Below are 15,644 nucleotides of genomic sequence, written 5' to 3'. Positions count from 1 at the left end.
TGTGGTTTAACAGCTGGAGAAAAAACAACAAAGGCTGTGCTGTGATCCTTTGAAACAGCTGTTGTTTACTAATACAAATGTATCAGTGTTTGTATACCCATTACCTCTGTGAGCAAGACAAAGCCCTTGCTTCCAGCCACCAGTATCCTGGCACCCTCTTTCTTTCTAGGGCCCCTCATAAACCCTCACATCTCTCTCCTTAAGAAGGCAGAAAACCTTATTTTTCCTTTTTTCCCCCTCCCCATCACCCCAAGGAACCCGCCACTTCCTGCTTTTGACTTCTGCCCGCCCTGAGGACACAGGCCAGGTCCGTTTTGTGGCGAAGAGAGCTACTTCCGAAGCCAGGCTGGAAGTGGAAGGTAAGGAAGCTACTTCTCTGTTGGATCCGATGTTAGCTCTAGGGCGAATTGGGTTGGGCTCAACAAGCAAAGGAGTTTGTGCTGGGAGAGCAGGCCTGTCTTTTTGTAGGGAGGGGAGCACTACTACTATACTTGCCCCAATCTGCTTTGAGACTTTTCCAGGGCATGCCACAAGACACACACTTCAAAAAACAATGAGCAGAGCAGGACAGAAACAAAATTTTGCTTCCTTTGTTCCTATGGTCGGAACTAAGTGTAGTTTAAGTGTTGGCTCCTTGATCTCATAGTTAACAATTTATCCTTTCTAGTACATTAAAAATGAAGGTCTGTAGGAAGGAAGACCCCAGATTGTGCATCTCCAAGTACTACATAATGACAGGGATTTTATGTTTATAGGCGGCTAGACCGGGCCTTGTGCATCTGTGTGCATGTGAGTACAACCAGAGAAACTGTAGAGATTGGTGTGGCTGCTTGGGAAAGACTACATGTGAACATAGAAGAAAAAATTGAAAGCACATTTGTAGCAAACTGCTGTCTCCAATAATCTGCTTTGCTTTGATAAGTCTAGAAATTGTATTTATGTGCACAGCAATGTTTTCACGTGAGGGTAGAATTACTCATATTTCTTCCATTTCTATCCCACCACAATATATGGTAATAACTCTGTGGCTTATTAAGGGATAAAGAATTATTAACAGAATAACAGAGTTGGAAAGGGCCTTGGAGGTCTTCTAGTCCAACCCCCTGCTCAGGCAGGAAACTCTATACTATTTCAGACAAATGGCTGTTCAGTCTCTTCTTAAAAATTTCCAGTGTTGGAGCATTCACAGCTTCTGGAGGCAGGTTGTTCCACTGTTCAATTGTTCTAACTATCAGAAATTTTCTCCTTAGTTCTAGATTGGTTTCTCTCCTTGATTAGTTTCCATCCATTGCTTTTTGTCCTGCCTTGAGGCGCCTTGGAAAATAGCTTGACATCCTCTTCTTTGTGGCAGCCCCTGAGATATTGGAACACTGCTATCATGTCCCCCCCCCCTCGTCCTTCTCTTCATTAAAATAGACATACCCAATTCCAGCAATCATTCTTTATATGTTTTAGCCTCCAGTCCCCTAATCATCTTTGTTGCTCTTCTCTGTATTCTTTCTACAGTCTCAACATCTTTTTTACATCGTGGTGACCAAAGCTGGATGCAGTATTCCAAGTGTGGCCTTACCAAGGCATTGTAATTAATACTTCATGTGATCTTGATTCTATCCCTCTGTTAATGCAGCCCAGCACTGTGTTAAGTATTAAGGGGGTTGAACTAGAAGACCTCCAAGATCCCTTCCAACTCTATTATTCTGTTCATTATATTTATGTAACAAAATGAGAACAAGAGTGTCCTGTAGCTATGATGCATCATGATGAAAGGGGTGGAGCTTATGGCATGATTCATTTTTCTCCTTTTTACAAAAGCCTCAAGATTCTCAGGATGTCTCCTTGTGTGCAGGTTATTCAGAATTTATTATAAGGAACCAGATCTCCTTTATTAAATTTGCAAAAATGGGCCAGGGGGTCAGGAGGTGAAAAGCCAACTCCTCAAAGCCTTTGGGCCTGCTCTTTTTACAGCATTGCCAATTCGTATTGTGAAGCCACTTCGGGATAAAACTGTACTGGTGCGTCACAAAGCCACACTGGAATGTACAGTGTCTCAGGCTCGGGGACGTGTGCGCTGGTTTCGGGGTGACACAGAGATCTTTGCTGGGCCTAAGTATGAGATCTGCAATTTGGATTGTTACCGAACTCTGGTTATTCACTGTGTGGAGCCTGCAGATGAAGGCCTGTATACCTGTGATGCCCTGGATGATCATTCCACAGCCCGCCTGCTAGTGGAAGGTAAGGGTGTGACTGCAGTGAAGAACAGGGAGGGGAGATGGCATACTCCAAAGAAGACAATGCCATGGAGAAATGATTAGCAGGAATTGCTGGCCGGCAACAGACTGAGAATGCCAAAGAGTGGAGCTAAAATTAGAATAAGGGTTGGCAACCTGGAGCTGCATGGCAGAAAGCCCTCTTTGCCAACCTCTGGTGCCCTATTGACTTTGCTGTCACATATTGGTGACACTGCCCTAAACTTGGTATGACTTCTCAACTTTTGAGAGAGCAAATAGATGACAATTGTAGCAGAAGCCTTAAAACAGGATTGACAACTTTAAATAAATAAATGTATGAAGATTTCCACCACCACCCCAAGCATACAAAAAACCCCTCTCCCTCCTCTTTTGCATGATGCTATTTACTTTCTGCCATTATTCTTTCCATTGCAGTCCTCCAAAATAACAAGCTGTGCAGCCTCAGCCATCAAAAGAGTGCCTGGTTTAGAACCTCACACCAGGGTGCGTCTTTTGTCATATGCTCAGCTGAGTTTGCTTTTAATACCTAGACTGAGCTGTCTTTTCATACAAGAACAGCAATCATCCTTTCTTCAGTTTTTCACCTTTGCCTTGTTATTCTAGCTTTAACACGATGGAGAGAGCCACATTACTGTTGTTATTGTCTGATACTTAAAACTAGACTCTTGCTCATCCATAGCAAATTACCCAGCAATCTGTTAGTCTACTTCAGCCTCGTTCTTTAGAAAATGATTGCCGAGTCTATACATTTTTGCTGTTCTCTGCCATTGCAGCTGAAGGAATCCAGGTGGTCCAACCTCTGAAGAATGTGGAAGTGATGGCTCCCTCCGAGGCTCAGTTTGAGTGTGAAATATCTGCCCCTCCAGACTTCATTCCCCAGTGGAGCCTCAATGGGGAGGAGCTGCAGCCTGGCTTGCAGCTGCAAATGGAGAACACGGGACACCTCCATAAATTGAGGTTCTGCAGGACTAATCCTAACATGAGTGGGATGGTGAAGATTACCATTGGTAATGCCCGGTCCAAAGCCCATCTCACAGTGCGAGGTAAATATGTCTGATGTGTTTGGATGGGTGCAGGGAATATGTGAAATTCATTAAACTCTCTTTTTACGACCCTGTGATATACCTGGCTGTAAGATTAGTCTGAGCCTTGGGAAATAATGTGAGAAATGGATCACATCTTCTATGGCCTGCATGTTACCGTAGACCTACTTGGGATACTGATCAAAGATGAAATGGGCTATGCACTTGGCCCAACAAAAGACTGAATTCAGAGTGACAGTCTCTAAATGTGATGTTGAACTACTGTTCCTAGGATTCCTCAACACTGGCCATGCTAGCTAGAGTTGCTGGGAATTACAGTTCAGCAACACCTGGGTAACTCTAGATCCCTGTCTCTGGGAATATACATTGGAGGGAAATGTTTGAATGGTTCCCTGGTCATGATAGATTTGTCTGAACCATTGCTTTTTTTTTTTTTTTTGACAGAGTGCTAGCATCAGGAAAATCTTGAGTCCAGTAGACCCAAGTTTAAGCTTGGAAAGGCAAAGAAACAAACTGGACAGTTGTATGAATAATCACACACAAAAAGACAAGTCATCTTGTCTTCTTCCTCTTCTGCATGACATGGGAAGCACGTTCTGCTTTATTAAATGTTCTTAAGTCCCGATTTAAAAAGAAATATTGTTGCATTTGGTTGATGTAATGATCTGCTGGTCCTGGATCAATGGGGAAAAGACGAAGCCCTGGAACTGTATTACCTCTAACTTTATATATTCTTCAATGGGTGTAATTTAGACCAAGTGAATGGCCAACTACTCTTATTTTTTTCTCTCCGCCCAATAAAACCCGCTTCCCCACACAGATGCATTGAAATCATGGTATGTACTGCATTCTCCTCTTCTCCCAAGTTCTTCATATAAAGCTGCAACAGGCTCAACAGAAGGCTGTATGCTTAGAATATGTCCAGGGTGCAGTATGCTTTTATGTGTATTATCTGTATTTCTAAACCCCATTCCTTAAAGAAGATCTGAACTTAAAAAGAGAAAGATTTTCCTTTGGAAGAAAAACACAAATGGATAATTTAAAGCAATTGTCTGGGGTGTGTTATGCCTTTACCAATAAAGTAGGAAAACTTCAAAGGAAAACTTCAGAACTTCAAGACTGCTTTTTAGATGTATCTGCAGAAAATACTGTTTCAAGATGTGGATTGACTTCATTCTCCTTCCAAATGAAGCCTTAATTCATCTCCAGTCCTATCTCCATATGTAACAGTAGCTTGGTTCAAGTTTGATGCTTGTAGCACATTCATTAATGGAAACACAACTCCTAAAAGGCTTTTTTTTTTACTTGCGCAGCCACAGCCCGGCAGCGTTTGGCACATATACAAAAAGAGAGAGACAAAACAAACAAGAGTGCAAAGTTTCTGGGGTGACAACAGTGATGATCAGTGACAGACACATGCAGTTTCTCAATGGAGAGAAGCCTTGCTGGATCCTTATCTGCCTCCCCTAAAAAAAATGGCTGATGAATCCTCCCCCCCCCTTCCAGTTTCCTTAAAGTTCGAAATATTGAGCAAGCCCTAGCCCCAGAGACAACAGTGGAAGTCCAAACTGAAAATGTGAGAGCTGCTAAAGTTTGTCCAGCAGTGCAGAGGAAACACCTCTATCACCGTTCTCCCTTAGTTTCATGAGATTAGATAGGAAAACATGGTTTGGACCTAGGACCCTATTCCCTTTTCCCTATCCAACTTCTGGATCTGGCAAAACTCTCCAGTCCACCTCTTGGTCAATAATAAATTAATACAAATAACTGTCACAAGACTATGTACATGTGTTCCCCCTCTCCGGCTCCATTATTACCTCACACTCTTGCCAGCATCAGAAGTGAAGAGGGGGGAGGGTATCCAAAAAGGTTTGTTGCCTGGATACCAGTCGCTTGTCCGTATCTTCTCCAGTGCCACCACATGCACACAGACTCACACTCACGCTTGCATACTTCAACAGTGACAAAGCCCAGCCCAGGTTGCCAATCCCCACCCTCCTCCCCTTCTTCCTTGAGTCTCGCATTTAAACGGAATGCCAGGCACTGGTATGGGCAAGGGGCCCGGGGCCACAGGGCCCCATTTCCCTGAGCTGGCTAGTTCCCACCAGACTGGAGTGAACTGAGTCATAAGCTTCCACTAACAGTACACAATGGCACCTGCGCCCTGAAACAGTCCTTCAGGTCAGTGCATGCAAAGACAATCTATAGGGCAAGGAAGTTGTGGCAAGAGAACACACAACCATCCAATAGTCCTTCCTCTTGAGGCCCGCTCCAGAAGTGATGGGTAAGAAAAAGTTGCCATTGCTTATTGTGGGGGTTGTTCCAGATGAGTAGTTCTTTCTTGAGTGGCCTCCCCTCCCCCCTCCCCCCCATCCCCCGCAAGTTCTTGCATTTCACAGTCCTGACCGGGGTGGATTACAGCCAGATCTTGCTTCAGCCCTTTGCCCTCAAGCACCTGCTCAAACTCCTTCCTCACCCCTTGTTGCATGATGGCTTAGAAGCACTAGGAAGAACTCTTATGTTTAGCAGTTTGAGAAGTGTTGAAATACGTCTGCGCGTAGGCCGCAAATAATTGGTGAAGAATGTCCTCAAATCCTGGCGGTGACCAAGATGCTAGTTCTAGCCACCTGGCTTGGCCCAGGTGACCACAGGAGACAGCACTTGTATTCTGGGGAAAGTGCTGGCCTATACTCGCATGGCAGGGCCTGAGCCGGTGGTCAGGGGCACAGTGGAGCCACAGTCGTAGTCTATGTCAATGGCAGCGTGAGCGTTGGCCAGGAGGCTGTTGAGAGAGGAACCTGTCTGCCGTTCTCGGAAGCTCTGTATGTAGCTCTGGGGGGAGAAAAAATTAAGAAATAATTTTAAATGATTAAAAAATAAAAATACTCCCCATTTCTCACCGAAATTTTACCATATGGAAGAACTGGCTTTGCTATCTTGCTCCAAAGTGCTTTGGGTAAATCCAGCTTCATCTCCTGGTCTGCTTGGGAGAAGGCATGCATAATCTCTGAGCTATTACTAATTATTACAGTACTGCTATCACCCTCTATAGCTGCACTCATTTACCACTTTAAACAAGTTGCTATTTGCTGCATTTAGGTACCGTACCCCAATAGCAGGAGAGACATGGTGGCTTGTCGTAAGAGAATAAAAATTTGTCCCAGTTAGTACAGATAACAAAAGTGTAAAACAATATTGGCTGGCATAATTTCAGAATAGAGCTGGAAGGGACCTTGGAGATCTTCTAGTCCAGCCCCCTGCTCAAGCAGGAGACCCTATATCATTTCAGACAGGTGGCTGCCCAGTCTCTTCTTAAAAACATCGAAGCACCCACAACGTCTGAAGGCAAGCTGTTCCACTGGTTAATTGTCCTCACTGTTAGGAAGTTTCTCCATAATTCCAGGTTGCTTCTCTCCTGAAATTGTGTTTATCCTTATTAGATGGAAAGTTCACTACATGTACTTTAATTTGGGGGGAGGGGAGTTCCTTATGGAAACACTCTGTGCAAAAGGCAGACATTCCTTTATGGTTAAAAATAAATTTTGAAGAGTTAGAAATTTGCTTTTCCACTCCTATCTTCCAAACGCAACCACCAAAGCCACAATTGGAATATATTTTCTCTGAATGTCTTCTCTTTATATACGCAGCCCCTCGATTAGTGCGAAGGTATCAATTCATAGCCAGCCAATGAGTCTGGGATCTTCCCATTTGGTTTTTTTCCCCCTTACATCTAAAAAAAAATTCCAACTAAATTGCCTGGGGGGGGGTAAGAGGGGGAGAAGCATGGAAAGCAGTAAATCCAGAAAAGCATCCATGCTGCAAGAAAAGGGTATTGAAAAAGTGAAGAACCAGGAGCACACTGTGAAAATACTTCGCGAATAGCGAACAGGATGGTGAAAATACAAGAGGCCTGGAAGGAAAAGAATGAGAATGACAAGCTCATTTCCTTTAGCAGCTCCTTCTGCACCATTAATGGCAATTTTCAGCCGAGATTCCTATGACCCTACCACTCTGTAGGAAGACCCTGGCATTTACTCACTGGGGAGAGCACATCCCCATCAAATCGACGCACAGGATTAGGCTTGCGGCGGTAGGCCGGCTCTGGCGGGTGGGCCTTATGTTGCAGGTGGGGGTGAGGATGTGGCCGCTTTTTCTTCTTTTCTTTCCGCTCTTCCCGCTGCTTGATCCGCATCAACTGCACACGACGCTGCTGCCGACTGATAATCACTATGGGGGAAGAAAAGCGTGGCGTGAGATCCCCACAGGACAAAGGGCTGGCCCCAGTGAGGGAGTGCAGCCACTTCGAAAATTCTTTATTGTGGATTTCTTTTTTAAATGAAAAAGCAGGGTTGACACCCAACAAAAATTAGGTAAATTTGTGATTGACACGGGTCCTGAGGCATTAGTTTGCATGACTGAGGAAAGGGCTTTTATTCCCATAGGTTGGGGACCAAGTACTTGACTTGGTGAGTCTCCCCTAGATGAGGAGACAGCCCTGCTAGCAAAGGTTCATCCTAGCTAGGTCTTCTACATTCACGCCGTAATCTCTAACCATTCTTAAACTCTGCTGAAATTATAAGGGGAATCTTTAATGAACTGTTTGTATGCACTTAAAGTTCAGGGAGAAAAGGTATTAGGGGGGATTTACATGGAGGAAATGGATAGGAAAAGAATTAAGCATATTCCGCTGTCACTAGTATCAGCTGCATTCCCCTAAAGTGGGTTTTTTAAAAAAAAGGATGACAAGTTGCAATTATAGCAACTGGCACGTAATAATGTAGCTTAGTTCTCAAAGGCAAATATATGGTCCTGAATAAAGTCTGAATAAAAGTTTTAAAATAGTAATTGATTAATTACTGTAATTAATCAGTTAAGCTTTATTCGCATATTAAAGTCTGTTTCAGATTAATTGTTGGGTACTTATGTGAGGAGGACTCACGCATATTTCAGAGAAATGGAAAGTAAAAATGGCATTTCTTCCATTTGATGCCAATAGAAAGCACACATATTGCCTATCAGGATGAAATCAGTGTGACTTTCTTCTAACAATAACAGCCCTTGGCAACTGACCCTGAGAGCATTCAGTTGACATTCATGTCAATATGCTTTTATAGTTGGATTTTGCGTAAATCCTATGGTCATAATAATGTATATTGGCACAGACATCTTGCCATATCAGGGAACATGACATAATTCCAATCTTATTTTGATTGTTTATCTTCAGTTTATACCCTGGCCTTTATTCCAACTCTCAAGGTAGCTGGCAACAATTGAATTTAACATTACGAAGTCAAAAATTTAAATTTAACATCGTAGAAGAATACAATCCATGGCATTAAAATCATTCCTCAAATAATAAACAATTAAAACTTAGTGAAAGATGCATTTTTATCCACTCCCTAAATACGGAGAGACTGGGAGTTATTTAACTTTTTGAGGAACACATTGTTTAGCTCTCAAGAGCCACACAAGGCTCAAGAGCCACACAAGAGATCTAAGAAAGTGTACAGGTTCACGTCAAGAAAAGCAGATATTCAAGCCCTAAAAGTCATTGTAGGATTTCAGAGGGCTACAGTAACATTTTGATTCACACTCCTCAGTAACTGATAGCACACATACCCCTGTGAAGTGCAGATCTTTCAATATAGGCATATATAATATGATCCCTGTTCCTTGCACAGGTGAGCAGTACTTGCTGTGGTATTTACCACCTGTTGCAATTTATGGACACTTTTCAATGGCAATCTCAATAAAATGCATCACATAGCTAACTTGGGTTGTAACCAAGTCATGAAATAATTTAGTCTGTCTCTAGAAGGGCTGCAGTTACTGCACTGGTCATAAATATGTAAACATACCTTCACAACAATCACATCCAGTGGCACATGAGGGACCAAGAGCCACCCAGCTGTAAACCTGCTCTTTCTGGGGAAGTGCAATAGTGTCCAGAAAAAGCTTCATCTCAATCCTAGAATCCTCTTTGTGGAACACCACAGGTCAATACGATAGCCTAAATGCCAAATGGAAATCCCCCAGCACCACCTTTTGGGTACTTCCCAACAGTAAATATTGGAACTACAAATCAGGGCCCAACTCGTTCAGTTGCTCTGGAAGAATAGTGTTGTTTATGGTATCAAAAACTAAAAGGTCCAAGACAGGGGTTTTCAAACTTGATCCTTTTATGACTTGTGGACTTCAACTCCCAGAATTCCTCAGCCAGCGTGCCTGGCTGAGGAATTCTGGGAGTTGAAGTCCACAAGTCATAAAAGGGCCAAGTTTGAAGACCCTTGGTCCATGAGAACTGGCAGGATCACATACCCCCAAATAGTTTCTGGCACTGTGTATGTAACAATATGGTATTTTATTTCACCTTTAGAATCGTACGTTCTCACTCCCTCTCGAAGTATTTGTTTCCTTTGGATAGCTTTAGCTAGATTCTGATTTTGCTATATATAAAATAATTCACTGGTTAATTTCATTTAATCTGTACCAGACAATTTAGTGTCCTCTAGATGATTACAATCTCCATAATCTGACTCCTGGCCAGGATTGCTTTTATTTTTAAAGAAGGAACAAATCAAGTATTGATAGTAAACCAACGCAACAATATTACACTTTTATGGACGAACAGCAAGTTTGGGCAGCCTGTGAATCACATGAGACATCCCTTCTTTTCAATTTATCAGTAGCCTTAAATCACACTATCAATATTTAGTAGCAGTATCACATGATTTTTTTTTTAATAAAAAGTAAAGCTGGAAATGAGAGCGCGGGTCTAATTTTGGACATTGTTGGCATTTGCAGAATTAAGGATGGGAACGGGAGCAAAAGATCTCTGAAAAGCAAAGCACTCTCATCCCTATAGTTTTATCTTCTTACCCTTGAAACATGGCTGAAAATCAGTTCCAAAATGGTGATCTGGTAAGTATCTAAATGGACCAGGAAGGCCTTAGGATTAGGATGGGAACAATTTGCCTTCCTGAAAGGTTTCACTATTATTCCCACCCTTTATCAGTCAGGGGTATGTTGTAACTACATGACTGAAAATCTGTAAAATGCGTGTGGAAAGGGTGGGGCTCTCATCATATGATTGCAGCTGCTATTTTGACTTTTTCTGCTGCCCCCTCATAGTTGCTCTGTCATCGTATCATCAGATGCCCTCCAGTGGCCCTCCAGAAGATCAGGAAATTGTGTTGTGCCCTCCTAACCACTCAATCTCTCCTCACACCTGACCAAGCTTTCCACATTCAGGAACTTGAAATGATTTACCTCCCTAGAAAGCAATAGGGGACAGGGCGAACCTGTAAAAGACAAAAACTGGAATAAGGCAAAATTGCTACGTAATTTCACAGCAACTGTCATTATGCTGTAATGAAGAACACAGCTGTAAAGAGAAAAACTTGATGTATTTGAGAAGAGTCGCAGGAAGCACAAATGGAGAGGTGGCCCTCCAAAAACTAAGTAAAGATACAAGAGAATCCTCTGGTTCTCTTCTGTTCTTTTGCAATCTTGGAACAAGCCCTTCAGGTATGACATGCAATGGGACACACCTGTAAGAAGCATTGCTTGGGCTCTACCAGTGCCACTTCTTCCTTGCTTTTGACAAAAAAGGATGATAAGCAATTCTTTTTTGTCTTGGGGATAACTTTAATAAAATCAGTGCCAGACGCTGTTATTGGGAAGTCTACGCCCAACCCCACCCATCAGAAAGCTTTGACCTTTTACAGAAACACTGGTATGATGCCAGAATGACCCAAGCCCAAATTAGCTGCTCTAATGCTCACACTTTAAAACTCAAAGCTTTAAAGTGCCTCCCTGAATCCCATCATCAAAAAGTTAGGCAGGGCTACCTGCTTCTATCCTGCTGCTTTTTGTGATGCCAACTATGATCCTAGTAATGGTTGGAGGGTAGGATGTGGCCTTAAAACTGGAAACGTTATCCATTCTAAATGTAGGTTTTAGTGTACGAGGATTGTTGTTGCTAAATAAACCATGGTTAATCAAATACAATATGCAAGACCAGTCAACACAAGGCAAATCACTCATAAACCTCATTTAAACTAAATGCTGATTTGCTTGCTTTCAGCCATTTTGCTCTCCACCCCATGGGACCATACTCACCTTCAGTGTGTGAGTACCCTTCAGCTGTGACTTTCCATTGCACCAAGACACCCAAAAATGCCAGGACAGGCCAAGTACCCAGGATGACCCAGCTGTACCAGCAGATGGGTCGGGCAGGTGCCACCTTGACACGCTCATAAACATACTGCAGCAGCAAAAAGAGCTCAACAAAATAGTCAGCAGTGGCAGTCATGACAGCACTACCGAAGACAGCAGTCGACAGTGTGGTGAAAAGGCGCTGCCATTGTAGGGTCAGGACAGCACACAGCATGCCCACCCCCAGCAATAGGCCAATGGGAATCCAGACAGTAGGAGGGTGGTAGAACTGCTCCATCACTACCAGTGTAGCCACAGCTAGTAGTAGCCCTAGTAGCAGCCCAACCATGAAGAGCCCGACACTGCGTACCAACATGGTGACTAGCCCACAGAGCACACCAATGCCCAGGCCAATGCCCACAGAGGCCTCCACGCTTAGTTGAGTGTCCAGCACCCGCTCTTTGTAGCACAACATGAAGATGATTACTGAACCAAACATCAGCCCAGTCAGGAACATCACTGCTTTGAAGCATCGGTATCCTGTGGGAAAAAAAATGAAAGGAGAGTGATAAGGGGGATAGGTTGCCCAAAGCAGAATGATCCCCATTTCATTTGGTGACCTGTGTTTGTGAGCATTTGTGTATGAGAGTTTGCATGTTCTCTTATCACACATGCACAACCTTTTATTATGCATTACTAGGGGATATTTGGGGGTTTGAAAAGAGGACTTTATATCCTTTACTTGAATATTTCAGATCCTCTGTAATATGTAATTGGAAGCACAGAGCTGTCACTCTGAATGTTTCCTTCTAGGGCTTTTTACATTTAGCCAGGGACTCAGTCAAAGAATTTGCTATAGTTAGGAATGTAGCCACAGGAGGATATTGGCTAGAGCAGTTCAGAAACTGGTGTTCCATTACATTAGTATTAAATATATACTGATTATGTTCGTGGAACATGGCTGAACCACTCTCAGCCAAGAGACTATTTTATATTTCATTTTATTCCATTTACATGGCCACCTGTCTCAAACAAGTGACTAACAAAACGAGCAAAAAAAAATACAAGAGATACAAAATAAATGAACAATCGACAGCCAAGATAAAAATAGCAACTCTCAATACAACCATCTCATAAGCTCTGACCACACCTGTGAACATAGCCACTTATTTTGATGTGCAGATAGCCACAACTCAAAAATGGCTGAATATGTCATGCCCCAGTTTTGTTGATTGTTAAGTTCTACCAGCTGTATCAAAGGAGGCTGTCCCTTTCTTCCTCACTTCCTGTGTTTCAGGTGTGTGGGGACTTTCCTACCCCTCCATACTTTATAGCAGAGGTGTAAAACTTCTGGCCCGTGGGCCAGATGCGTCATGGTGAAACCACGCCCACCCCATTGCCGGCAATGGAAAAAAAGTCATAATATGTTGTGACACATCACGTGATGTTGCGAGTTTGACACCCCTGCTTTATAGCCACAGAGCATGTGAACTTTCAGTGAAAGAAAGATTAGGATTAGTTAAGTGTGGGTTAGAGAGCTGATGCAACACATTTGCTCCTTCCCCCTTGATCAGTTAAGTTTGTCATGCTGCATAGCTGGCTGTAAATGGGATGGCCCATTAAAAGGTCCCAATAAGACACTGAAATAATACATTCCCATTGAATCCACATGCTGTGCCTTTAATTGTCTTCTATAGATCTGGAGCAATCTATAACCGTCCTCCCCAACAACACACTCACAAAACACTCACCAAAGAAGCAATAGATGATCCCAAAGAGGCAGCACATGGCACATACAACTGAGGGCACTACCTGATAGTGCCTCTCAATCTCCTGATCACAACTATGTGTCTGGTCTTGGTCTGGTTCATGTGGAAGCAGTGGGAAACGCAGAGACTGTACAGTTGACGTCATGGCTCTTCAAGGCTTCTGTGGCGATGTCAGGCTCCCCTCTCCCTCCCTGTCACTTGTAGAAGATACTGCTTCATGACTTAGCTTCCATCTGTTGAGAAAGGATAGGAAAGGAATGGTGAACCTCAAGCTTCTGGAAGTCCAGTGTGGTACACTTGATAATACAACCTACCATAGGCTACACCGTCTCTGAAGGAAGAGCCAGCAACTCCTTACAGGGCTATTCTGCTAGAATTTCATAGGGCTTTAAGGAACTCCCACTCAGTCATCAGATCATCACTCCCACCTGATTCTCTCTTCGGGCAGGAGATTTTCACAGCTCTGCTAGAAACTGGGATCTTCCTTATGCAATGCATGCATGCTCTGCCACTGAGCTAAAACAACTCCTCTTTTGTAATGGCTGCAAGAAGCAACTAAGAATCAGAATTAAACAAATGACATCAGAGTGAGAAACACCCACCAGCTCCTAGAACTTGAGCCCAGTCCAGCAAATGTTACAGTCAAGAAGAAGCAGCTCTCTAGAATGTTGGCAAGACGTTAAAGGGGCCAAACAGACCAGATAACTAACCCCAAGCTATTTCTGTTCTTGTAGTTATTCAGAAACTGGCAGATCCTCCTCCTTTATAAGAACTTTGCAAAGCCTGCTGGCTTGGTTTTATATCATAGTCCATGACAGAACAGCTCAGAGCAATTCTGGAAGAAGGGAGAGCTGAATAGGAACGGGACAAGAAGTTTCCAAATTTGGAAGAAGAAAAAAAAGTGGCTATAAAGAGAATCACCACCGTATGGTCTCTATAGCAACAAAGCTAAGAACAGATGATACTTTTAACAACATCCCCCCACACACACTTCCAACCCCCAGTCTCTGGCTTAAAGAACTGAGGGGTAAGGGAGTGAGTCATCAAAGGGGGTGTAGCAGTTCAGAAAAAGCATCTGTCAAAGGCTGACTTGCATTAACCCTATCTTGGTGCGTATGGGCTGCTCAGAGTCCAAGGCTAAGAACAGGCTTAAGTGTCTCAGGCAGTCTCTTCTCATATTTGTCTTTACTGTTTACCACAAGAGAAGAGCAATAAAGATAGGTGGCACAAAGGACAAGAAGAATAAAGTGGCTGGGGTTTAAAACCAGATCATGCAACAGCCCACTTCCTGCCCTGTTGGATGGATTATAGGCTGCAAGGCAAGCAACAAAGCATGGCTTTGTTAACTATGTCCTGCTCATGAAGGATTTGCCAATCAACCAAAATATTAAGCTGAAGCAGCCCACGAGCCCTCCCCGCTCTAGCCTTTGACAGCTGAAAGGACAAAATCATGAATCGACAATTCATCTCAACCTGGATTATTGTTTTTGCAACCCGTTTCCAGACAGCCTCCTTCCACATCTACCCACCACCCACATGGACACACAGGAATCCTTCTGCAGCAATGCAACCATGTGTTAGTATGGAGGGGGTGGAGCACTGAAGGTGGTACAGCTCACATGCACACAAAGAGGTCAGCAGCCTAGGAAAGGCGAGACCTCTTTCTATCTTTTTCCTGCCCCCCCCTCCACTGCTTTTATTCCCTCCCTCCCTCCCCGTAGCCAATGAAAACCAGGACTAAAAGCAGACCCTCTTCTGATTGGTGTGCTCTTTGTTGCTAAGGCAGGCAAAGCATTTTCTGATTGGGTGCTGCCAAATGATCAACTGACTGCTTTTTTTTTTTTTCCAGGGTTGCGCTTTTTTTGGTTTTTGCTTTGTTTCAAAAAAGCTCCTCATCACCTGGCACGAATTTGCGAATAACGGTTTATGAAATTATGAAATCAGCCTTCTCTAATAGAGTGTTTGTTGGGTACATGGCTAGGAATTCTGGGAGTTGTAGTAACCCAACACATTGCACCTGGAGAGCACCACGTTGGGCACAGCTGGATGAAACAGTTATCCTTTATTCTTCCTAGCTTTCAGGGTGAACAATATGTCCCTCTCCAGTTTTGGGGAGATTGAAACGCTTGCTATCTTAATACACTGACAAGCGTGGGACGTGAAGTTTAGCATCATCTGGTGGGCTACGCAAAGCCATTCCTGCTATATATATAATTGCTACCTGAGCTACATGCCATTATGATCAGTTCTGTGAATCATGCCCAGCAACGATCTGGGTCATGGGTTACAGTGGCAGTAATTTTTTTTACAGGGAAGATAACATCAAAGCTACTGGAAAGAAAAAATCTCTTTGAATTTCATATTATATTTTTATCTAGAGGTAGTAATGGGAAACTGCCCGATAATCAGCTACCTATCACATAATT

The 15,644-nt window shown here is 43.3% G+C and overlaps 2 protein-coding genes across 2 annotated transcripts in view; one reads left to right on the top strand and one right to left on the bottom strand.

The window, feature by feature from the left end:
• OBSL1 (obscurin like 1) overlaps positions 1 to 3,592 on the top strand; it is a 73,768-nt gene extending 70,176 nt beyond the window's left edge. The window contains exons 23-26 of the mRNA XM_029284004.1: positions 255 to 359; positions 1,966 to 2,232; positions 3,023 to 3,292; positions 3,564 to 3,592. Of these exons, the coding sequence (XP_029139837.1) occupies positions 255 to 359; positions 1,966 to 2,232; positions 3,023 to 3,292; positions 3,564 to 3,592 (671 nt within the window). The remainder of the gene's footprint in view (positions 1 to 254; positions 360 to 1,965; positions 2,233 to 3,022; positions 3,293 to 3,563) is intronic.
• A 2,366-nt stretch (positions 3,593 to 5,958) lies between these two features.
• On the bottom strand, positions 5,959 to 13,363 carry TMEM198 (transmembrane protein 198). The gene is made up of 4 exons (XM_015815195.1): positions 13,201 to 13,363; positions 11,414 to 11,989; positions 7,332 to 7,519; positions 5,959 to 6,124 (listed from the first exon to the last, which is right to left on the bottom strand). Exons 1-4 carry the CDS (start codon positions 13,361 to 13,363, stop codon positions 5,978 to 5,980), a joined length of 1,074 nt encoding a protein of 357 aa, XP_015670681.1. The 3' UTR covers positions 5,959 to 5,977.
• Between the last annotated feature and the right edge of the window lie 2,281 nt (positions 13,364 to 15,644).

This window comes from Protobothrops mucrosquamatus, unplaced genomic scaffold (genome assembly GCF_001527695.2).
Source record: "Protobothrops mucrosquamatus isolate PMUCROS unplaced genomic scaffold, P.Mucros_1.0 scaffold324, whole genome shotgun sequence".
In the NCBI taxonomy this organism is placed as follows: Eukaryota; Metazoa; Chordata; class Lepidosauria; order Squamata; family Viperidae; genus Protobothrops; species Protobothrops mucrosquamatus.
This window is presented reverse-complemented; position numbering and strand designations above follow the sequence as displayed.